The sequence below is a fragment of the Neopelma chrysocephalum genome, unplaced genomic scaffold (assembly GCF_003984885.1).
Source record: "Neopelma chrysocephalum unplaced genomic scaffold, ASM398488v2 Primary Assembly neopelma1_139, whole genome shotgun sequence".
NCBI classification, from domain to species: Eukaryota; Metazoa; Chordata; class Aves; order Passeriformes; family Pipridae; genus Neopelma; species Neopelma chrysocephalum.
The window spans coordinates 2,365,610-2,390,808 of NW_020897801.1; the positions used below are offsets into that span (position 1 = coordinate 2,365,610).

At 38.5% G+C, this 25,199-nt stretch overlaps 1 protein-coding gene across 10 annotated transcripts in view; it reads left to right on the forward strand.

Moving 5' to 3' along the window:
• PLEKHA5 (pleckstrin homology domain containing A5) overlaps positions 1-25,199 on the forward strand; it is a 167,643-nt gene that overhangs the window by 89,249 nt on the left and 53,195 nt on the right. For all 10 annotated transcript variants that reach the window (XM_027699674.1, XM_027699675.1, XM_027699676.1 and 7 more), the window contains 5 exons: positions 10,388-10,471; positions 11,446-11,566; positions 17,826-17,930; positions 21,428-21,500; positions 25,084-25,184. In XM_027699674.1, the coding sequence (XP_027555475.1) occupies positions 10,388-10,471; positions 11,446-11,566; positions 17,826-17,930; positions 21,428-21,500; positions 25,084-25,184 (484 nt within the window). The remainder of the gene's footprint in view (positions 1-10,387; positions 10,472-11,445; positions 11,567-17,825; positions 17,931-21,427; positions 21,501-25,083; positions 25,185-25,199) is intronic.

The window sequence follows — 25,199 nt, forward strand, 5'->3', positions numbered from 1 at the left end:
GGGATTAAAAAAAATTGATACATAATGTGTAGGGGACAGATCATCATCATCATCATGGCCAGGCTTCGCGAACGAAGATTTGGGAAGGGCTCTACCCACGATTGTTGCAAGCGCGTTGGTGGCTAAAAAGGCCAATACGAGAAAGGCACGTCCGGTTGCAAAAGGCACAGCAGAAAGACTCCTTAGATGGTATCTTCTGCAAGGCACGATTCTTTCTGCGTTGTCTTTTCTCCTCAAGGGTGATCCTGCAAGCTTTCTCAAAAGCATCAGCAGCATTAATTAATAAGAGAGGTATAAATATGGGGCAGTTGTAGCAATTTACTAAATACTAGATTTTATAAAGGGGAATTCCTAGCTCTTCTGAAACACTGTGTATCAGACAATGCTTCAAACTGATTTAAAGAACTGAGGTGAGCAAGTGCTTGTAGGATTTATTGTTCTTGTTATCAAATGCACAACTGTTTCCAAATGAAACCCAAAGTTTTCTTGTTTTTCTGTGTCCTCTGATTACCAGATCCATTGAGATCCCTTTTGAACTTTAAATGGAGAAGGTCCTGGGCTGAGTGACAGGACAGCCAAAGTTGTCAGTGCTTGAGAGGTGTAGAGAAGTGACGGGGATGCAGGTTGTCCAAGCCAAGTGGAAGTTTAGACATGGCAGAGCAGCTTTTCTCAGGGTGTACTAACTGGAGACATCTTGAGTTCTTTAAACCACGTGAGCTTGCAGAGAAGCCTGACCCAAATCAGACTTCGGCTTGGAATACTTTTTGACAGAAAGAATTGCTTTTTGCATTGACCTTATATTAATGTATTTTAAAATATAAATACACATATGTAGGTATTAAACTGCTTAAATTGTCTGCATCCACTTTTCTTGTAGGTATCTTTAGCATTTTTATTTCAAAACAGAATTACTGAAAAGCATGTTAAAATTGGGAAGAGCAACTGTTATTAAAGCAGCTTTCTCTTGTAAAATGTCTCTAAATTTCATGCAGTGAAATGGAACCATAAGTCAAAATTGCCTTTTGAGTTCCTACTTCTGTTGTCTAACACTTGCTCAACTGTACGTTTCACTTATGCTCCTAATAAATCATGAAGGGCAAGGCTTGCATAACTGAGCTTAGGGATATGTGGTTGAGATAATTTTCTGTCTAGTGAGCTTTGAAAACATTAAAAGTTGGTATGTAGCTGTAAAAGCGTTTGTTGAAAGTTTTTATTGAATTTGATGCTTATAGTTGTGGAGGGTGACTAAGACAACTGAATTCTCTCTAATTTACTTGGCGTGATGAATTGCTCTTCATAGTGTGGTACAACTGTCATCATGCAGCCAAAGTTCATTTGTCCCTTGTAAATTCAAGTCAGGTGTATTTCTCATTCTAAAAACCTGTAATACAGTATGTTTAAGAAAATGTGAATTAGTAGTTTTTAATTAACTCATCTTAGTGAAATGTACCAGTTTATTAGTGTGATAATCTGAGTGGTCTAACTCCACCAGCAAAAAGAGCTTTCTCTTTATATTGGAACAGCTTTGGTTTTTTGTATTGAATGTGGCTTTTTTGCCCTTTCCACAAGTTAGCTTTTACTACTTCTGTCCTCTCTACCTCTTCAGGAGAGGCTGCAGTGTCCCTTCTGCATCAGTGAAGTGACAGTGAAGCTGATCAGACACCTGCTGTCAGTCTCCATGGAATCACAGAGTGGGTCAGGTTGGAAGGGACCACAGTGGGTTGTCTGGTACAACCTCCCTGATCAAGCAGGAAGAGGCAGTAGCAGTCAGACTGGAAAACCCAGTGGTGCTTCTGGTCCACAAGCCACCTGCTGAGCCACGCTACTCTAGATCCCCTTCCTCCTTAGAAAAATATTGTGGGTTTTCACTTCAGAGCTGTTTTGTTACTGTAGTCGTTGGAAGCTTTCCAGGTAGTCATTTTTACTGCAGAGTAATACTTACAGAATTGAAAATTTTCTTCATCTGCAGTGCTATTATCAAGGTACTATATTAGACTCTGTGCCCTGGGCTTAAAATGTGTGTAATGAAGTGTTACATAAATTGATGACACATGACAGGTGCATTTCACAAATTACCACGCTTCTAGTTAAAGGTGTTTGGCTTTTGGGGCCTTTACTGAGTACTCAGTATTTTATAAATTCCCAAATATGTTACCTGCAGAGTGAAGGACACCTCCCACAAAGTTTGGGGAAACCTGAAAACAGTAACATTTTCTGATAATAGAGTGTTTGATTAGAAAAAACAGTCTCTTATTAAAAGCTTCTCCATCTGTAATACAGAATATGCAAGTATTTCATCCTAGCATTTTGAAAGAGTTTTTAAATATTTGCCCTTGCTTATATAAACTTAGTTTTACATTGAAAATATGGCATGAGAGCATATTAATCATATCTGCCCAAGTGAGAAAAAGCTTTGTTTTTTGCATGAATATTTCCCTTGGTGTATAAATATGGGTTTACAATGGTCCCATTGAAAGAAAGGTTTATAGTTTTGGGGCAGTACTGCTTATTCTTCTGGAAAATAAAAATCAATAATAAATGAAAAGCTGGAGTATAGTGAGTTGTATAGAAATGTCCAGGTGCTTTTTCATTGTGGCAGCAGCAAGGATACCAAAACTACTATAACTGTAAATGTCATCATCATGGCTGGGCTTTGTGAACAAAGATTTGGGAAGGGCTCTACCCACGTTTGTTACAGGCGCGCTGGTGGCTAAAAAGGCCAGTACAAGACAGACAAGTCCAGTTGCAAAAGGGACAGCAGAAGGACTCCTCCTTAGATGGAATATTCTGGAAGACGTGATTCTTTCTGCGTTGTCTTTTCTCCTCAAGGGTGATCCTGCATGCTTTCTCAAAAGAAAGCAGCAGTGTTATGGATAGTGTGTCTCCAGGCCTCCCGATTGGAGGCCAGAGTAGATCAGTTATGCTGATCAATATGGCCAAGGCTGAGATGTTGTTTCAGGGAGTCCTTGTATCTTTTCTTCGGGGCTCCTCTCATGTGGCAGCCGGTGGCAAGTTCACCATAAAGCAGGATCTTAGGGAGGCGGTGGTCCTTCATCCTGGAGATGTGCCCTGCCCAACGCAGCTGTGTTCTCAGTAACATGGCCTCAATGCTTGTGACTGCTGCCTGTTCTAGAACAGATGTATTGGTCACATAATCTGACCAGTGGATGTTTAGGATTGGACGGAGGCAGCGTTGATGGAAACGTTCTAGGAGACGCAGGTGGTGGCGGTAGATGACCCATGATGTGGATCCATACACTGATCTTTGTACTTTTCTTCAGGTGTTTATTTTGCCAAACTCTTTTATGAAGCTTTCTGAAGGCACTGTATGCCTTCGCTAACCTGTTGTCTATCTCTCCGTCAGTCTTACTGTCCAAAGAGATGATGCTGCCTACATAATTAAACTGCTGGACTGATTTGAGCTCTGATTGGCCAATGGTGATATGGGGATGATGAAAGACTTCCTGAGGTGCAGGTTGATAGAGAACTTCAGTCTTCTTTAAGGTGACTTCCAGCCCAAAGAGCTCAGCAGCGTCTGCAAAGCCGGATGTTAAACGCTGCAGAGCTGCTTCTGTGTGGGCGACAAGGGCGGCATCGTCAGCATAGAGCAGCTCATGGACAAGATGATTTAAGGTCTTGGTGTGGGTCTTCAGTCACCTTAGGTTGAATAGGCTTCCATGGGTACGATAAGGAGGGCTCAAAAGGAAAGTCTACAGAATTGACATGTTGCCTGAAAAAATAAACTCATAGTAGACCAGAAGAATGGTGGCAGCAGCAACTACAGTTTAGGTGTTACACTGTCTGCCAAGAAAATTTGTAGGATTTTGTCTGCACCTTCCCAGGCGTGTGCACACACAAAGGGTTAGAAACACTGTTCTTTAGCAGCACATGTGAAGTGTTACAGGTCTGTCAGCACTTTGCAACTGGCTGTCTCTTTATACCCTCTCTTGTTTGGGCTCCCTGATGTTAAGTTACCAAACTCAGATGTTTTGTGATGGAGCCAATGCAGCCTGGTTTCCAAACTTGCTGTTTAAAAAGCTTAATTGAAAAAAGGCTCGTAATTCTAGGGTATGATAGCACTGGCAAAAAAGTGCTTGCATTTGCTGTTTACTGTACAGTGTGGCATTACAGATTTAGTAAAATAGAAGAGTTAGTACAGCCACAGACCACATCCTTGCTAACAGTTGTGTAGGGACTGCATTTACTTAAATTTTTTCCCCTCTTTGTTAGATAACTCTAAGTGGCTGCATTTATTTCAATTTCTTATGCTAGAAAGCAAGCAGACGGTAAAAATTGCTGATTTGATTCACCTTCCACCCCCCTTGCCCAGTTGAGGAATGAAGGGCTTCACAGAAGCAGAATAAAGCTGGCCTAGACTTGTCTTATGTTTATTTCCAGTTGAGCCTTACCTTTAAATGTCAGTGCAAAAATTTAGCATTAATACAGAGAGGATTACTTCATTGCTCAGGTAATTTTGGTCTGTTTGCCTTATCTGTAATCTTTTAAAGTTATTTTGTCATGAAGCAAATACAAAAAATGCATAAAACTGCTTCTTATAAAAAATATCTCTGAGTACATTTGTGATATATTTCCGTAATAGAGATTAGATTATCAGCCTGTAAATCTTACCTAAGGTGTAGAATAAATGTTAGGAAGCAAATATTTGGTGTAGCATTCTTCTGAAATGTGTTCTTCGGTGTTCATTTGTCAAAAGGAACAGTGTTTTCAAATTAAAGGTATGGAGGCCTGTTAAAAGTTGTATCCTGGTTTATGATTTGATTTGTGTTCAGCCTTTGCTTTGATGGCCATATTGAGAATGAGCAAATGAGAAGGTCTTAGCATTTAGGAACACATAAATAAAGGCTACAAAGAAAGGGCATGAGAGGAGCTTTGAAGTGGTGTCTAGTTTTAATTCTAGTGGGAGAAAACCAGATGTGTCTTTGGGAGTTCTGGCCTAGCTCTTTCTTTTTTTTTTTTTCTTTTGTTTTTCTTTTAAGAGGACAGGGAGCTCAACCAAATCATACAATGGAGAGACCCCAAACCAACTGTCCCCACCCTGGCACTTTGATCTTTGTTGCCGCTTCTGAGTGAACTGCTCTGTTCAGAGGAAGGATGGTCTAACCCTTCATTTCTAATTGACTTGCATCATCCTGTACAGCTGGATTATGTCTCTCTCTTTTTGCAATTCCAACTGCAGTTATCTATTTCCTATGGAATATATAAAGACGATAGTGATTTCAAAACAGCAACACTGGTCAGAATTTGGATTTTGCTGACGTTTTGAGGTGATGTGTTTTAGAACAAAATACTTGGTACACAGTATTTTGGGTCAGCAGTCCTGTAAACACAAGAGAGAATGAAAACAAAGAAACCTGCTTGTGTAGGACTTCTGTTGGCAAGTGCTGCTCCTAGAATGATGCGCTCAGTTGCTACTTACAAATAGAATAATATCTCTGAATGATATATTTGAGGGCTTTTTTTTTTTAAATAGCCTTTGGATCATATTAAGCCAACAAAAAGATTGCTGTTGACTGTACATGTAGTGAGTAGATTAAAACTACACAACAAGGTTTTTTGAACATGTCGAGAAAATAAGTAAAATAATCCTGTCTTCTAAAGAGATTAGGGGCTCAAGTAATGGAAAGGAGGAAGAGTCGATAAGAAGGCAAATAACATAAGTCAAATTCAAGGTTACTGTCAACTCCTAACCTGAACAAGATAAATCCTTTTGCTCTGAGGGCTTGTCCATATGCCAAAACTAAGCTGTGTGCTAAACTGATGCCAATGCTTACAGTTTTCAGAGCAAAGGATTGGGAAGGAGGAGTTTGAAAATTCTGGAGAAAAGAGGTCAAGTAAAGTAGGTGCATGTTAAGTTGGTGTCTTGCACTGAGATAGCTTCACACGGGGACAGGTTCCATTTTCAGCTATTTTGGTGTGGTTAGGGTTTTGTGTTGTGGGTTTTCTTATTTCTTTATTGTTGGTTTGGTTTAGTTTGGTTTTGATTCTTCTGTCGCAGGTACCAAACCACTACTGGAATCAAGAACAGAGTATTATCTTGGTACATGCAAGAACATATCTTGATACATGCTTTATTTTGCAGCGAAGTGCTTATCTCATGTCATCTTAGTCAGTCTGTGTCAATTTTTGAAGCCTGACACATCCTGGTCGCAGATATTAATGAGGAATAGTTTGTGCCACGTACCAAGTCTGGAGAATATGCTGATGAATAGTAATGAAATACACCAGGAATTTTTTCCTGTCTTTGTCTGTAGTGTTTAGCATGCCATTAGTGTGGATCCTAAAATAGTAAGGATCAGTTATGTGCCTCTGTATAAGTGTACCAGGGTGTATGTATAGTTATCTTGTGTTCTCAAAACATGTTGGTAGGAAAAATTGGAGAGAGAAGGAAGAGGAGTGTTGTTTCCATATACCTGTTAGAGGCTGTATCTCTGAATAAGTAAAAAGGAACACGCTGGCTTCTAGCTGCCTGTGTCAAAGTGAATCACTCTCTTTCCACATAATAAAAGTACAGACACATAAATATGCAGAGTTGAAACTCTTGAGTTACACGTTGGAGTTTGTATAAAATTGAAATTAAGAGTTCTCAGTAAAAAGATCCAGTCTATTGCTTTATTTCCCCTCAGATTTATCGGTGAGATATATATTATTATAGTGCAATGTGTAAATTCTAGGTGTGTATATGCACCCAGAAATTTATAGATAACTGAACAACTGTCTAAATTGGATGTTGAAGATTGTGAATATCAAATTGTAGCTTGGTTCTGATAAAACTCTCTGCACTCTGCAAGATGGAGTTTAAAACAAATACCTTAACCTACTGTTATGTGGGAGGGTTATGACAATAATTATCAAGCTTCTCTACACCTTGCGCAAGTATTTTGAGGAGTCGTGTCAAAATATCAGCTAAATTACTGCCAAAAATGCCATAATTAGATGAGTAATGAAAAAGTTTTCAAATGGAAGTATTTAAAATCTATTCATCCAGTTAGACATATTTACAGTCATCACGCTTAGTTGCACAAGCTGAATTTCCAGTGTTCACTCCTGAGATTTTGCTTGCGTCTGAGCCGAAGAGAAAGAACAGGTTGTTTTTCCTTTGCATTGACTTTTTAGGAGGAACTGACTGTACAGGTCTAGAAGGCAGGTGCTGCATATCATGTCTGTGATATGTTTTTTTACCTTTTTTATGTAATATCAGCTACCCCCTTATACATCTCAACATCAGTGTGAGTAGTAAGGAAACCAGTATTTTGTCCAAGAACATAATGATGTTTTTGGAATACCAACTTGATATGTGACTCAAACCTGAAACAAAATATTCTTGAACAGGTTTATGTCAGTGCTTCCTCTCCTCTCCCTCTTGTTTTCCACCCCCTCCCTGCTTTCACTCCTGGTTTTATTTGGCCTCCCCTGTACAGCCTTGGAATGTGGGCTCTTCCTGTGTCAGTGTGAGCCAGGTGCACTCACACAAAACATGGGATGTGTCTCCTCTGTAGCGATCCCCAGTTTTGGTGGTCCCTGAGCAGAAGTCCTGATCCACTTATTTCTGCATTTCTGGATGTCAGCTGATAGCCCCCTGCCAAGGTTTAATTGTGAACAAAACAGCAACATTTTGGCAAAGCTTGCAGAGCACCGGCTTGTCTCCACGGGGTTTTTTGGGTTTTTTTTCAGTTTAGTGTGAGTGTTTCTGAAATGTCAGAGGGAACAAAAAGGAAGTTTTTTGGAAGCGAAGAAAAAAAGTAATGACCCCAAAATAAAACAAGGCCGGATACTTCCTCAGGAGGGTTTTGAAATTGAATTCTCTTCAATCTGGGTCATTTTTGCTCAAAAGGCATTGTATGACCACGGCAATTAGGAATGGCACAGAATGTCCTCATATCAACTCTTTCTTGTCCCCTCATTGTAATTGATACATTTCTGCAACAGCAGCTTTTTTAGAAGCTAAACTTAGAATTCTGCTGAATTTAGTACAAAGATAAAGTACCAGCATTTGCTAGCTCATTAGTTAAGCTCTGTAACACATTCTTGTCCATTTAGGTATCAGTAGGTTTTTTAAATCCAGTAGAGAAAATGCAAAGAATTGGGCTATCTTTCTAATCTTGCACTCTAGGTTTATCTAGATTTATCCATTCATTCACCATGAAAGTAGCATGAATTTTTTATTAGGCTTTGGTTTGGAGGCAACTTTTAATTAATAATGCTCCATAATTGCAAAATGTTATGATCCAAAGGAGTTTTTCTTAAAAGTGGGGAATGTAAAGATAGTCTTGTAAAGTTGAGGTTTTTTTAAGAAGCAGGAAAGGTAGAGAGCATAACATTTGTGAGATGACTGTGCTTCACGATTTCAAAAGCCAAGATGGTTAAATGAATAGACAATAAAAGAAGTAGGCGTTACGGGTAAAGTGCCATTCAAGGGTTTTGTTGTTCTGCACCCCTTCTGCCATCTTGCAACTAAAGCACTTTTTTTTGGTCCAGGTTAATTCTCTGTCCAAGAATATTTTCAAGAGCTGAACTTCTGATAAGAAAGGCATAGTATTATATAAGATACCTTACATGAGAAACAGTATCACCACGTATTCTTTGCAAAAGTAAATGCTGTCAAATGGAATTACTTTTTTCATGATTTACAGTGCTGATTTCAGATACTGGTGGGTTTGTATTGTATACTTCTTTGTTTATAAACACATTTTGAAGTGTTAAAAATAAAAGAGGTTAGTTTTGCAGCATGTGGATGATATCCAAATAGCACACCTGCATTATATCCTCACTGCCTTTTCTTAGCTGATTTCTGCTCATATGCTTTTTAAACACTGAACCAGGTTTAAATTTTGTCAGCATACCTTCCCTGCTCTCTTTCCTAGATTTTGGGGCAGGAGAGTTCGGAGAGGGTTGTTGCAATCCAGCCATCCTTGCCTGTCCTGGCCTTGTTGCTGTGCCAGCTGGCAGCTCTGTGTTCTCAGGTGTGCTCTGGTGTAACTGGGCTGGGATCCTGCTGCTTGCATGGAGGGGGTGGAAAAGCCCCCGTCTGCAGCAGGCACAAGTTGTAACAGCCACCTGATTGACATATCTGGTAGGCAGTAAATGACAGAATGACAGATTGCTTAGGGGTTGGAAGAGACCTCTGGAGATCAGGGTCACATAGAGCAGGTTGCACAGGATTGCGTCCAGGCAGGTTTTAAATCTTTCCAGAGGAGACTCCACAACCTCTCTGGACAGCCTGTTCCAGTGCTTTGTCACCCTCACAGTAAAAGAAGTTTTTCCTAATATTCAAATGGAACTCCCTGTATTTCAGTGTGTGCCTGTCAGTGGGCGCCACTGAAGAGAGTCTGGCCCATCCTCTTAACACCTGCCCTTCAGATACGTGGGTGCATTGATAACATCCTCTCTCAGTCATCTCTTCTCCAGGCTCAACAGGCCCAGCTCTCCCAGCCTTTCCTCATAAGTCCCCTCATCATGTCTGTAGCCCAGTGCTGAACCCTCTCCAGTAATTCCTTGTCTTTCTTGAACTGAGAAGCCCAGAACCAGAGAATTCCTCCCCTTCTCTTCCTTCCCCTCAGAGGCTGGAGGACTCAAGTCTGGATATTTCTTTCTTGAGTTCAGGCAGCAGCTGATAGTTGTTGAATTTTGGCAATTTCTTCCAAACTGTGGGAGCCGCTGTAGTCTAACAGTACCTGCAGTCCAGGGGAATGAGATACTGCGAGGTGGGTGTTTTTGTGCTGCTAAGGGTGAAGCTCTGGGCTGTCAGGCTCCCTGACACTTGAAGGTACTCCTGGGATCACTGCAGGGGAGCAGCACTCTGAATTAAAAAGTCACCTACAAAAGTAGAACCGTGACTGTGATTCATCAGTCTTGTTCCAATCGTTGGATTTTTGTCTGTAGTATCAGAAATTTTAAACTGGTATCTTCATGTTCCAAGGTAGAAGACAGTTGCTTTACAGTAGTGATATTTTATCCTTACAGAGCATTTATGTGTGTCTCAGGTTTGACTTGTCCCTGTCTAGCTGAAATCCTGTTTATGAGCTCATTAAGACGTAGCTGAAGTGAATTATCTATGCTCATATATGAACTAATAAGTGTTTTACTGGCTCTAGTTTTTAAAATGCAAAATAATTACCAACCTAGTGCCAATGTTTCCCATCTCTTTCCAAGATATTATGAAGATTCTTTAGCACTTGTTCTCATCCTTTTTATTAATTTATATATATATATGCATTGTGTGTGTGTACACAGATGTTGTTGTATGCCATAGTGAAATATTCTTAATTATTTTCATTGTACTGATATATTCGTTGTGCCAGATTTACATATTTGAGTTGGAAAATCAAAACATTATTGCCTAATACTTTTCTTTATCTCTCTTTCACAGTCATAATGAACGAAAAGTAACCTGCAAACATCCAGTAACAGGACAGCCATCGCAGGACAACTGTATTTTTGTTGTGAACGAACAGTAAGTGCCATCTGTTTCACTCCATAAAATATATGTTTTAAAACCTGTTAATATTGAAGCAAGATTCAGTGAATTGCTAATTGCAATATTTATTTTTCCCAAGTCAGATCAGCATGTGTATAGTTATACTTGATTAAATTACTTGAAAGTAGTATTAAATATTTAATGCTAATTTTTAAGATCAAAACTATAGCCCAAATCAGTTGTATGATAGAAATGCACTGTGTTTATGCACTGTGTGAGTTTGTGAGTTTCCACTTGTCACTTGAATTTTTCTGTAGGTTTAGCAAATGACCTGTATATTATATCATAATCAAATAAACTTCCAAAAAGCAATAAATTTTATGATCACTTGGGGACAGTCACATGCTGTTAATCTACAATGTTTTCCCTGATAGTTTCTCCTCAGCTGGTTATGTTTTTGGCCAGTCGGGACACTTTCTGAATCACTGGATAACTGCTTGGATTTGCTGTGTCTGAATTAGTTTTGTAGAATACACAGCAATGCAAGGAGATATACATGGAACTCATACCTGACCTCAGGGTTTTGTGTGTGGTTGGTTTTTGGGTGTCCTGCTCTCCACCATTGCTGAAACACGTTGTACGGTGGCAAGAGCGAAAACCATGAGAACTGCAAGTTCAAAACCTGCCTGTTCTCACCAAGTGGGGCAAAGCCAGAAGGGCTCTTTGGAGGGCATTCCTTCCCATTTCCATCTCATGCTCATACCTGTCTTTTTCCCTCCCACCAACACCTTACACTAATAGAGAAATCCTGTTTTAGAGCAACGCCTTAAAATTCATCTATTATAGATTTGAGTTTAAAACACAGTGCAGGTAACTTTGCAATGAAGTGTGAATTCCTTTCAGATTGGGAAAGTAGGACACAGGCTGTACTAGGCTACATCTAGGGGTGCTTTTTATTAGCAGTCTGCACACACAGCATGTTCTAGTGCTATTACATATTCTATTTTCAGGACTGCTGCAGCAATGACATCTGAAGAAAAGAAGGAGCGACCAGTAAGCATGATATGTGAAGCAAGTAACTATAATCTGACATCAGATTATGCTGCTCATCCAATGAGCCCTGTGGGCAGAGTAAGTCTTTATATCCAAATAAAATTAAAATTAAAATTATTCAGTTATTCCACAAGGTACTAGACAGTGCTATATATTAGTATTCCACTGAAAAAGAGAAACAGAGGATAAATCTCTTTTTCAGGGCACTTGAGCCCTTTCATGTTTAATTTGGAAACTGAAGTGTCTGAAACAAATTATCACTGTAGCTGTAATTTTTATCAGATAACTCCGATCTTATGACTTGCACATACTTAAATTGTTCACAGAATCTGACCTTTCTAGTCTGTGTGAACAGCAGAATCTTGAGTGACTGATGAGGCATCTGGGCAACCATTGTTACAGAAATTGCTCAATCACAAATAATTGACTGGATTTCTCCAGTTATAATTGTGTTAAAGAAGTAATTATAAGAGAGGTGGAAGGTGACCCTGTGGTAAACAGCAGGTGACATGATTTGCTGGCATTGGACGAGAAGTCCTCCTGTCCTAGGAAAATTCCTGGAGAAAGTTCTGGAGGTTCCTAGGGTCACCTGAATTTGTGTCTTACTTCTCCATTTGCCCGGCTTGTCAGAGGGTTAAGGTAAATGCCCAGATGTTTTTATCAACTTTTCAGTTTACTGGATAAAGCTGATGAGCCTATTGTGTGCATTTATTGGTTTTTTTAGTTTTCTGGACGGCCTTCCTGAAAGGAGAGTGGGCTTGATACAAAATGAAGAAGTCCCTTAAGTTTGCTAAGACACCAAGATAACTGCTTTGGTCAGTGATGACAGACAAGAGCCCTGTCATCTGTTCTACTAGTAGTTAACATTTAAAGAAGGGGAAAAAACCCTATACTTTTGCTAGTCAATGAAAATGTTAACCCTGAGAAGTGCTTTTTTGGCAGGTTAATCCAGCCTGCAAGAGAAAAATAAACTTTGGAATGTGTTTTAACTGAACAAATTCCTTAATTTCAGAAACTTGGACTGAAATAATTTATTTTCCATGTGGGAGAAAACGTTGTAAGGTTTCTTTAAGTGCATTTTGGAAATATTTGTTGTTTTAGATGTCTAATGAGATAGACAGAATCCTTGACCTACATTAGAAAAGTTATTTAATGAAAAAAGTGTCTTAATCTGTTAATGTTGCTGGGGGGAAAAATAGTCACAGATGTATTATAAACAGGAACAAAATCCATCTCAACTTTCATATGATCATGTTTAAGTCCATGCAGGAAAACCAGTTTAAAACAAAACAAACTAGAAAACCCCCAAACAACAACAGCAAAAAATGAACTCAGAACCAGCTAAGCCCTAAAACAACCAGGCAAGCAAAAAACCCAAGATAACTTATTGCTATAGTCATAATAGTGATGTAGAATGCAATAGTTACACAGTTCTGTTGAAATTTATTTTCTAGGAAGCAATCTTAAGTTAAATGTAGGAAATTAATTACAATTTAGGAGCATGTGTTTTACCAGCATATTTTTCACACTCCTCTTTCAAAGGAGAAGTTGAAAATGCCCTTTAGCCTAATGTTTGTTTCATAGTATTCTAGAAGGAAATTGAGTTTTCTATGGCCCAGTTATTGTGATTTCTTTACTTTCATTGATTAATGACACTTTAGCTTTCTGTGAAAATGATATTTTATAAAACAGATTCTTCTTGTACTTTTCATTCTTCCTCTTCCAGTTACTTAAATGGACTTAAAATATTAATATGGTTCTTGTGGCTGTATGTATAATTACTGTAAATCACTTTTTAAATGTGAATTTGTCTGAATTATTGCCACACCATTTTAAAATTGTTGTGTTTAGGAGGTGAATACTTGTAAAGTAGAACCACAGCTAATACCAGTCAGCATTTTCTGGCAGTTATTTAAGGATAATGAGTCAAAACACTTTTAAAGATAACTGTATAGAAATGGCCCATGGGTTGTACATGGATACAAAGCTGATTTTCTTTTATATTTTTATTCACGTCTTCCAGCAGTAGGACCTGAAATTCTTAGCTATCTTATCAACTTTTGAATATAATATGTAGAGGTTCCGTGTGTTGCAGCACAATGAAAGAGGAATACAACGTTGTTGAGGACAGTAAATTACAGAGCAGAAGGATGCCTTGTGTGGTTGCTTCATGTATTTTTTAGGTGTTTCTGTTTTCAGAGATAACTCATGAACACACCTGATGTTGGAAGGTAATGAGGAATAGAACAAAAGTTTATGGTACAACTTAAGTTTCAGACAGATGAGGGATATAGAAGTTCTTCCTTTCATTAATGTTAATTGATCCCAAATAGATATGGAACTTGGAGAAGTTTCTGTTTTGTGGCAGAAAGACTCTGCTGCTGCCCAGAGGCTAGTATGAGGTGAGGCAAAGGTCAGTCTTTCCCTAGTAAAAGTCTTAATTCTAACCCTCCTTTCCCAGTGTATACATGATGCTGACCTAATAACACACTACAGTTCTGTTAAGTGCTGCTTCTTCCCTGTTAGCTTGAAGTGTATTTCTAAACTTGAAGCCCCTAGGACAGACCTCTGACTGTAAAAAAGATCTACATAGGCTTGCTACAGAAGTACATATTTTCACCTCTCTTTGTAGAATTAACAAATTGGTTTCTAGTTGTCTATTTTATTTTATTTTTTCCCTGCTGTTAAAATCACTACCCAGACAAATACGATTATGAAATGCATTCAGGGAATTGGCTTTTTAATGTGTAAGGTCATAAAGTCATATTACCAGTCACTCTCCACAGTTCATCTCTGCTGCTCTTCATTGCTGTCCTGATTATCAGCAGAATAAAGGGAACAATTTTCTCACAGCAAGTGGAGTGGAGTGTTAGCCCAGGACAGATGCTGCAGAGCTCCTGGTGACTCTATTAAGTCACTGTGATGTATCACAGTGTTTATAAATGTTTATCAGTTTGTTTATATATATTTCATACAGTGTTCAAGTGAGTCCAGCTTTAAATGGTTAGTTTAGGTATAGCCTTACCTAGGCTGGAAATTTTGGATTAATAGTCATGAGGTTCATTAGCAAACAGCACAGTAAACAGGAACAATGTGAAGGGCAGTATTGGTGCTCAGGCTGAATATCTATACTGTGTTTCCATAGTCAGACTAGTCCAGTAGTGCTCCTTGTGCATCTTCCATTTTAGTCTTACCCTAAATTAAATCCAGTTTGCTTTATTATGCAAACCAAAGCACAGTAAGCGTGAATGATTGGGAGATTTACTTTAAGAGCAGCCTCCTAGTCCAAGCTAAAATGCTGAGGCAGAAACCCACTGATCTCATGGAAAACTGCAACATTGGAAGCCACTGAAATTGCCTACAAAATCCAGAAGGCAGCATCATGTTACTTTGTGGTTTGGAAGATAATGTAAGCCTTGAAGACTGGAAACATATTTTTAAACAGAATCGGAAAGTAACAAAGATATAGATTTCTCTTCTCTGAGTTTACATGCAGAAAAATTGCATATTAGCAAGTTTCAACCTATGTGTTTCAAATATATATGCAATAAGTTTAAGGTTAATGAATTACTTTTATGCTAGTTCCGAAACTGGGGAAGAAGCCTCACATAAATCCTGTGTCCTCTAGCAGCTAAGCAGGGAGAAAAGAATCTTGCAGAGTGATGAAGTGTGCAGCCCCAGCTGCTGACTACTCTGTTGCCCAGAGTTCAAAACCCTGCTGGTGTTTGTTTTTTCAGTTTGGGGAAAGAGTGAATATCACTGGCTGGACTTCCTGGCTTCTTTCTCAATACTGGAACCATACAGGGTCCCTCACTTAGGTTCTGGTTTTGGAAACATCACAGTTGCCAGGACCATGCCTTAGAAGGGATCAGATGGTACCAGATGTGACTATGTTTGTTTGCTCTGTTAACTTCTACACCTCCAGCAAGTAGTTAGTAGCTGGATTATTTATTCACTATCCTCCTTTTCTCTTTACCTTCTCCAGAAGCTGGAGCTGTGCAGTATGTCTTGTATTTTTAGTGCTATGGGGTAAAAAGTACTTGAACCCTTCAATTCTTTTTTTTCTTCCCAATCTTCCTGTGTCCACAGTTTGAGATAATTAGGTATGTCTGGGAGAATATGGAATGGTCAGGGATTCCAGGCATAACAAGAGGAGGAGGTGATATAAAAAGTCTGAGAACTCATAATTAGTTTATATATGCACCTTCAGTATTTCAGTACTTATTGTCTCAAGGCTCAGAGTTTGTTGTGAACAGTTATTCTCTTTATGCAGTGTGAGGTAAAATAATCACGAGTCATCTAAAGTGTTCTCTGTATTAACTAAAATTAGAAAGCACTTGTGATGCTGCATTTAATTAAAGGAAGTTTGTATTCACAGTTGGTAGGATGTAACCCATTAAAACTTTGCTGTTAGCTCAGGGAAATTGGAGTCAATATGGGTTTTTTATCAGACCTACCTTAGAGAGAGCTGTCTGAATTATCTGAATTTGTTGGTAGACTTGACATTAGTAGTACTTGTGGTTCGTTGTGTTTTCAGAAGCATCTTTAATACATTAGCTATTTTTACAAGTATAGGAGTTCTGGAACACTCTTGAGAGGTTTTGAACCTTTAATACCTAATATTAGAGCAGCTATGAGTGTTATAAATTATTTCTGATCAAAGTGTTGGCAGAGCTCTTGTGTGATATGCCAATATCAAGTTATGCAGGTTAACTGAGAGAGATGTAGTTCACTTTATAAGTGGATTGTTATAGGTTCTCTGTATATTGCTTTTTCACAGCTGGATGTCATAATTCTCTTGGCTTCTTACAACCCTTTCTCTATTTTGCAGTGGTAGAATTTTTCAGATGAAAATGTGGACGTTTTTTACTTTTATTCTTAATTTGCTTTTGAGTTACTTGCTCTGTCGTGCTTCCCAGAGCTGAGCCAAATTGCTGTATCTTCAAGGGAAATTGCAAGCACTCTTGATTGTTTTTATATTCCCTCATGATTCTTGCAAGAAAAGAGAGACAAAACGTCCTTGTTTGATTGTGTTTTAGACTTCAGGCAAACACACATAGTTTGTGTAATGTTATTCTTTTTTAGCCAAGCGATGTATCCTTCAGTTACTGGCATCGTTGACAAAAGCTGCACATAATTTTGAATTAAGTTTCCAGTTTATGATTTTTAACCTACTGTGGAATTCTCTCTGAAGCATGTTAAAACCCAGCTTAGTTCTGTGATACATGTTGAGAGAATTTCCATAGAGAACCCCCATACCCTAATTTGCAACAAAACCTGAGCGTGTGTTTGGCATTCCTTCTTCAGGATTTTTTCATACACTCATGATTAGTCTCAGTAGCAGAGATAGGGAAGCTGAGACAGGATTATATTGTCTCAGTTCAAATGGTGGATTTGAAGCAGAGCCATGAATACAGCTTAAAAAACTTACTTGAATTTTACTTCTTTTGCTCTATCACATGGCGTGGTCTCTGAGGCACCAGTTCTTACAGAATTTAAAACACAAGTAAATGTTCAGCTCATTTAGTTACAGCACAGGATTTCTAAATGTAGGCTGAGAAGAATGGAAGTGTGAATTGGCAAAGCACTGCACGTTTCTTTATGCCTTTTCCAATTTCTTTTGGTTATTCAAGTAGAAGGATAAAATCTAAAACAGGTTGGTTTTCCTACTTCTCTTAGTCATACGTGATCATTGCAAGGTTTTAAAAGGTACGAGCAACAGCAAATATAAGCACTGGAGTTTCAAGGCAAAAGTTTCAAAGTAGACCTTAGTGCAAAGAGGTAAAATAGTAAATATTCAAACCAGCCAAGAGATCACAGAGCAAAAGGTTCTTGAGAAGAAAGAAAGAATAAAAAAATTAGTATGTGTTAGGAAAGGGGGAGTTATATCTTGTTGAAATCCGGACAAGTTTTCATATATTAGGTTAGTGTTGGAAGCAAGAAAGAGTAGAATTTTCTGCCCAGGTGATGTAATTTTTCGTAATTAATAATAGTTCTGAGAGTTTACTTCTCTTTATACAACTCAGTAGGCATTCTGCCTTCCTTATAAGAAGGTCAGATATGTATTTGTTTGGGTTTTTTCTTGTTTAAAAAAAAAAATCTTCAAGTACTTGTCTTGGGATTTGTCTTTATATTTTCTGCAGAAGAAATGAAAGAAATGCTTAAACCAGCAGAACCATCACAATAATTATTCATCTAAAAAAGGAATGCAGTTTGTGTTCTGCAGTCCCCTAGAGGAACACGTATAAGAAAAAGTTCTTAAAGCAAAGGAAATGTGTTATGATTTTTCAACAGATATCGATGTCATGGTTTCTTTAACCTGTTCAATTCAATTTAGACATCACGATCTTCAAAGAAGGTTCATAATTTCGGAAAGAGATCGAACTCCATCAAGAGAAATCCTAATGCACCAGTTGTCAGACGTGGCTGGCTCTACAAACAGGTACTCTTACTTTCTTCACCTCTTTCTTTTTTTCTATAATGTGTGTAATATGCAAAAGACAATCATTTATATAAAATACAGTGATAACAGAGTGAAGCTACAAACTGAGAGGAACTGACTTGTGGTTTTCAATTAATTATCTACTTATTGGATAGCATTCTGATACAAAGAAGGACATCAGACAAGTAAAGAACATTGATGGATTATATATATATATCTAATTCTCTCTAAAATACATGGAGGACTTGAAAAATCTAGGCCGATGTTGGCAGTAAATAGCTGATTTAATTTCCGGCATGTCGAGATGATGGGACAAGGATGTATGGCCCAGAATATTGAGGTGGTTTTTTTTATTTTTTTTTGTTTATTTTGCTATATCCTTAATTTTTTTCTAAAAGTAAGTAAATATTTTCAATTAAAAATTGGAAGTGGAGCCATTTTTTCATATATTTTGCATAGGTGTGCCTATTTTCCTAAAGATAATTATCTTAAAACCAGAGATGATTTTAGGTTTTTCTATTGAAAATAGGCAATATTGAAAATATTCTTAGTATTTAGTGACAGTGTTCCTAGCCTGCAGTAGATTTACTGTTCTGCAATACCAGACCATTGCACTGTATTGGTTTGCAGGAATTCAGAATAGAGTAGTATGATTAAAAAAATGAACAACAAAACTGATTAGGCCATATTAGGACTATATTTTTAAAATCCACCAACAGCCCTGTAAGAACTTGTAATTTTAACTCAGCTGAGACATGTGTGCATGTAATTTTGATGTACATTGTCATTTACTGTGCCTACTCAGATAGACTGGAATGACCTGCATAGCTTTCTGGATGCTGTTGATGAGTCAGTTTTTAAAAATTACTCCCCAGATAATAAGATCTAGAAGTATCTGTTTTAAGTTAAAGACTTTTCCATGTTTAGACAACCCTGTGGCCTTTACTCTGATTCAATGTTGAGTGTGAAAAACTCTGACAAAGATGAGAGATTTTGTTGCTTTGTTATGGGGCTATTAAATTTTTAGCTTGAAAAAAGTAGCTCTATTCCTAAAGCAATGTTTTCTGGATATATTTTAAGATCACACAGTTGTCATGGTTAGAAGGCACCTCATGATCATGTAGCACAACCTCCCCTGCTCAAGCAGGCTCAGCTAGAGCAGGTTGTCCAGGACTATGTCCTCAGGGATGGACACTGCACCACATACCTTTCTGGGCAGTTTGTGACAGTGTGTGACCACTCTTAGAGCAAACAAGTTGACCTCTGCTCAAGTGGAATTTTGTGTTTCTTAATTTGTGCCCATTGTTTCTTTTCTTGTCACTGGCAAGAGTTTGGCTCCATCTTCTTTTACACTCTTACATCAGGTATTTCTACACACTGATAAGATGCCCCCTCTATCCAGACTGAACAGTCCCAACTCCCTCAACCTCTATTCATATGGAAGATGCTCCAGTCCCTTCATCAACTTTGTGACCCTTTGCTGGATTCATTGCAGTGTGTTCATGTTTCTCTTGTACCAGTGAGCCCAGCACTCCAGCCAGACCTCCCTGGTGCTGAATAGAGAGGAAGGATGTCCTCCCTGTGGCTCTGGCAGCTCTGCTAATGCAGTCTGGGATGCTGTTGACCTTTGCCGTGAGGGCACATTGCTGGCTTGTGGTGGTGCACGAGGTTATTGCTCTCCAGATGGAGGGACTGAGCATTAACTTTGTTGAACTTCAAGAGATTCTTCTCTGCCCAGTTTCCCAGCCTGTTGTGGTCCCTCTGAATGACAGCACAACCATCTGGTGTATGAACCACCCCTCATAATTTGTGTTATCTGCAGACTTGCTGGGGGTGTGCAGCTCATTAATGAAGTTGTTGTATAGTCTTGGCCACAGTATCAACCCCTGGGGTGGATCACAAGGAACTGGCCTCCCACTCACAGGCCTGGCTGTAAAACCAGTTTTTAATCCACCTCACTGTCATACTGCTTACTGTGTAAAATGATTTAAACAGTGTGATGTTTGGTCGGTGTCTGTAAGGAAAGGGGCTGCTCAATATTTCCATGTTGTAGTAGTAACTGAAAGCCAATTCAGTCCAGGGTTTTAGCAACAGATACAATCTTCAGAAATTTATAGTGAAAGCTTGTGCGGGTTTCTTTTTGATAGTGCAACATGTTTGTGTAATCACAGAGAATGGCAATTTTTGTTTAACTCAGGGTGTTCTGTCTCAATGCATGTAATGATACCCTTCTTCCATTTTTCTACTAATTTTTAAGTCCAGAGCCAACTCTTTTTTTGGAAAATGTTTAGTGAACGTGCTGTTTCTGAATAATGTTTCTTAGCTAATGCTTGGTTTACCTTTTCTTCTTTTAGCTCATTTCCCCTACCCCAAAAGGAGAAGAGCTTCAAATATGAGGCTAAAAATTATGCTGACTTTTGCCAGGGGTGTGTGTTTGGAGGGGGGGGGAGGAGACCAACCCCAAAACCAAACCCACTCCACCCTACAGTTTTTCATTATAGAATCCCTCTTGGTTGCCACAAAAAACCTATTTACTGCAAGAATATTGGTTATTCACACCTACTTTTCTTCTTGGAAGAGATTAACATATTTATTAAATCCGATTCAACCAGGATGTGTGTGCTGCAACACTCAGGCTTATTTACACTGCAGTAATGGTGGTAGTCTTTCATTCTGAGTTGTGCAGTGTAAATTGGTTATAAGCATAAAAGAAAATGAAATTGCTTTAGGAATAAACTTTATTTGGGAAAGACATTTGCTCTAAATGTGAGTAGTAGTAGAAGATGAAGTTCAGCAGAGTTTCTTCAAAAAACAAAGGAGGATGTACCCCAAGTATTACCTTGCTCTTTTAGTAAAAAAAAAAAATATATATATATATATATGCATATACAGTTTTTGGGGGGGTTTTTTTTGTTAATTGTAGATTGTAACCTCTAGCATGCCTGGAGAAAAGGAGGCTCAGGTAGGGCCTTCTTGCTCTCTACAGCTACCTGAGAGGAGATTGTGGTGAGGTGGGGGCTGGCCTCTTCTCTCAGGTAACAAATGATGGGACAAGAAGAAACAGCCTCCAGTTATGCCAGGGGAGATTTAGTTTGGATAGTAGGAAAAAAATTCTTCACCACAGGCATTGTCAAGCACTGGAACAGGCTGCCCAGGGAAGTGGTTAGGTCACCAGCCCTGAGGGTATAATTAGATGTGTTGATGTGGCACTTGGGAACATGGTTTAGTGGTGGACTGGCAGTACTGGGTAACAGTTGGACTCAATGATCTAAATGGTCTTTTCCAACCTAAACAACTCCATGATTCTCTGTTACCTTCAGGCTTCCTATGTCACTTGTATGCAGTGACAAGTCGTGATGAAAAGTCACAGTTACTTAAAATAGCCAAGAAAATGAGCTGCTGGCACACCACCACAGTTATGTAGTACCTGGTTTGCCTTATGAATGATTGCTGTCAACAGTCTGAGAGCTCTTACCTGATCCCTTTGGTTCATACAGGACAGCACTGGAATGAAGCTGTGGAAGAAGCGGTGGTTTGTGCTCTCCGATCTGTGTCTCTTCTATTACAGAGGTGAGTTCCACTCCTGACACTTTCGTTTGCTAATTTTACTGGAAGCAGATAAATTTTGACACACCACTCAAATGTAAGAAGTAAGAAGCTGCTACTTAACTTACTGGATTAACAAGGTTGTATAGCTGTCAATATCCAGGCCTGCTACTTTTATCTATTTTTTTTCTTTCTTCCTTAATTACCAATTTCATGTAATTGCTTCCTGTCTGTCAGGGTATGCTCAAAGGGCATTCACAGCCACCTCTGTTATTAAATTCTGGATTGTAGTTTTCTCACTGCTTCTGTTGCTAGAAACTAAGTATGTCAGGTTAAATCTGATTTTTCATGCAATTTAAGTAACTGAAAGGGATGAGGACAGGGAAGGGGTAGTGCAAGGGAGCTGAAACTCTGCCTTTGGAATGATAAGAGGATATATACACCTTTGGGAACTCTAATCAGTGTTCATGAATACTTATAAAGTGAAATGTTGTCCAGTTCCATAAGAGTAGAAGTCTCTACTGTATTTGGAACAAAGGAATCTGTTAGTAACCTTATGTAGCTACATCAGACTTATTTTACATGGGAAAAATGAACTGCTTGTAATTCTAGTCTGGAGTTATGTGTGTTATAAAACTGATTCCTTCCCCATTACAGATTATTAACTATAGTGCTCCTGAGGAGATAAACAAATGGGATTTGTGCATATGGAAACATATTAAATCCTGAAATCAAGAGCAAAGAGGGTTCTAAAGCAAAACAGAGGAACATGAGCAGTTAGGGCCATCTGCAGCCTTAATTGAAGGTGGAGAGTAAGAAAGGGTTTCAGTTGTGGGATGAATTTAAAAATTTAAAATGGTGTTCTGTTCAAGTGCAGCATGGATCTAATCAAAGACAAATCGGGTCATGGAACATGAAAGCTCTGTAACTGTTTGCAACTGGTTTAGTTAACAAATTCTGAGTTATTAAAATATAATCATTAGGCTTCGTTTCTCTACCCTAAGAAATATACATAGTTTGATAAACCACTGCAGAGTCAAAATTAGGCTCTAATTTCAGTCATGGAGACATCAACTGATAGAGTTACACTGTGTTTACTTAAATGGTCATTATCTGTGCTTTCTGATAGGGTTTTCTTCTTTTTAACAAGTCTTTAGGTTTTCTCTTCCAAAGGTTCTAAAGACAGTTTTACTTTTTGGCTGCTGTGAGAGCAGGTTAAATTGCTTAAAAGCACAGCACAGGAAGTATCTAAAAATAAATTTAAAAAAGCAATAAGCAAAAGAAACAACAAATAAATCCAAACAGCTCTATAATCTTACTTTTTAATTTCTACATGTTAATCTGCTCAATAAATTGAAATTCAGACAGAACAGCCTAAATCGTTTACATGATAAATTTAGCTTCTAGCTACTAGAAAGTAGTTAAAGCTGTTAAACTGTGATTAAACATGTAGTGATAGTCCAAAAACTTTCACTCTATGCCCTGTGCTTTTATGTTTCTGTTAATTTTATCTCAGACATTGAAAAATAGAAAGGGGAGAGCTGTGCACTTGCCCCCAGACTGCAAATCGTGTTTCTGATTGCACGATTGTGGTTGTTCGGGGCTTTTTTTTGTTTTATTAGTAAGTCTTGCTGAACATCTGCAATTGTGTTCCAATGTTAACAGCTCAAATACAATCTGTAGATGAAAAGAAAATCATGTCACTGTATTTTTTCAGAGCTAAGAGAATACTTTGTTTCATGGAGGGATGAAAGACTGTCCATTGTCATATTGGAAGGTTATTGTTACCACAAGTAAAAGTTCTTAGAATTAGAATGAAGATCTGCTATTTTTCTCTTATACTATTCATACAGAGCACACAAGTAAAGATGGGTATGGAGCAATGCAATGTATAGATAAAAGCAAGTCTGATTGGAAACAGATTTTGAAAATCTGGAAGTGGAATGTAGCAGTATGTCTTTAACAGAGACCAAAGTCCTCCAGACCTGCAGCTGTTCAGTGGAACGAAAAATGTCTTGTGCTTTTATATGGCACTAGTGGGTGTGACTGACTCAGTTATAAGTCAAAACATAATCTAGCAGAAGGGAAGAATTTTTCCCCCAAACAGCAGTCCAAATAAAGTAAACCCCAGCATTTGCCATGTGTTCGAGGACAGGGGGAGGAAAAAGACAGATTTTTTTTTTTGTGGCTCGCAGGGAGTAAATATTTGAGAGGGGAAGGTGAGATGGTTTCAGGCATACTTATGAGTACAGTCGAGTACCTGAAAGTAGATCCACTCCATCTCTGCCTTTTAATCAGAATAATTTTATGCTCAGCTCTCCAATTAAATAACTATCCTAGAAAGCATAATTTTTACATCTAACCTGTCATGTAATACTAAAATGGCTGGGCAGATCTTTCTCCATATAAATAACCTAAATGAAGGTTGTGGCTTTTCAAAATTTAGTGATTGAAGGAGAACTGAGAAAGTATTTTTAAATCCACGCATAAGCAATAGCCCTTTTGTGCTGTTTAAATGCATTTTAATTGTAACAGTGATAATTTTTCATGCTTGAAATTTTGGAATATCTGTGTTTTCATCCTAATTTCATAGATACACAGTCATTCATTTTGGGCACCATGTTCAACCGTGAGAATTGTTATAGGGGACAGTCTCTAAGATATGGCTGTGAATAGAAGTTCTCTACATGAAATAAAATTAAGACTGACTTTGTGAATTGCATTCAATTATTCCTTTATTAAAGTGTAATTGGATTTAAAAGCTGGTTGTGGCTTTCAATTAAAATGTCAATTTATTATTATAATGTATTGTTCTAAAATTGTGTGTAAAACAGGGTTCTGGGAAAAGGGTGTTTGTTTGGGGGGAGAATTTGTTTTTTACAAATTATCTGAAACATATGCATTCTTACAAAGAGAATGTAATCGAGTGTAAACTCTGTAGGAATTACAAAGGGAATTATAATTAAGTACTATAATGGGAATTATGTAGCATAATATGCTTGAGATCAGAAGAAGAATGTGCAAATTTTCTCAAAGGCCAACAATAATCAGAGTTTTAGAATACTTGTGGTGTCACAGGTATTTGCGGTTTTTACAGAACAATAGATAGCAGGTGGTTACTGTTCTTGTCACTGAATTAGAGGCTTGGCTTCCATCTGCTCTTCAGTTTTGAAGTCACAGGCAGGTAAGCACTGATCCCCAGGAAAGCTGTGGGCATAGCTATTTGTGGCGTTTTCCATAGGGCAGGTTCCATGAGGGAGCTCACGTGCTTAAACGTGTACAGAACTGCTCACTCAGGAAAAAGTCAAAGGTGGACGAGGTTTCACGGTGCTTGGCAGGTTTTGGGGGGCACCACACGTTCTGTGGCACACGCTGGCAGAGAGGGGCTGCACAGCTGCCCTTGGGAACTGCCCCCTTCTGAGACTGCACAGGGATACCTGTGACACAGCTCAGTCTGACTCTCTGGTTCTCTGATGCCTTTTCCTCTGAGGTGAATGTCTGGTTAGTGGTCCTGTGTGATGGAGCACAAGAGTTAGACTGCAGTGTCTGAATGCAAATATCATGTGTCAAAGCACTGTTTCTCTAATCAAACTTTGTGCATTCACAGATGAGAAAGAAGAGGGAATACTGGGTAGCATACTTCTACCTAGTTTTCAGATATCTATGCTGTCTGCTGAGGACCACATTAACCGCAAATATGCCTTTAAGGTAAGGGAATCAATT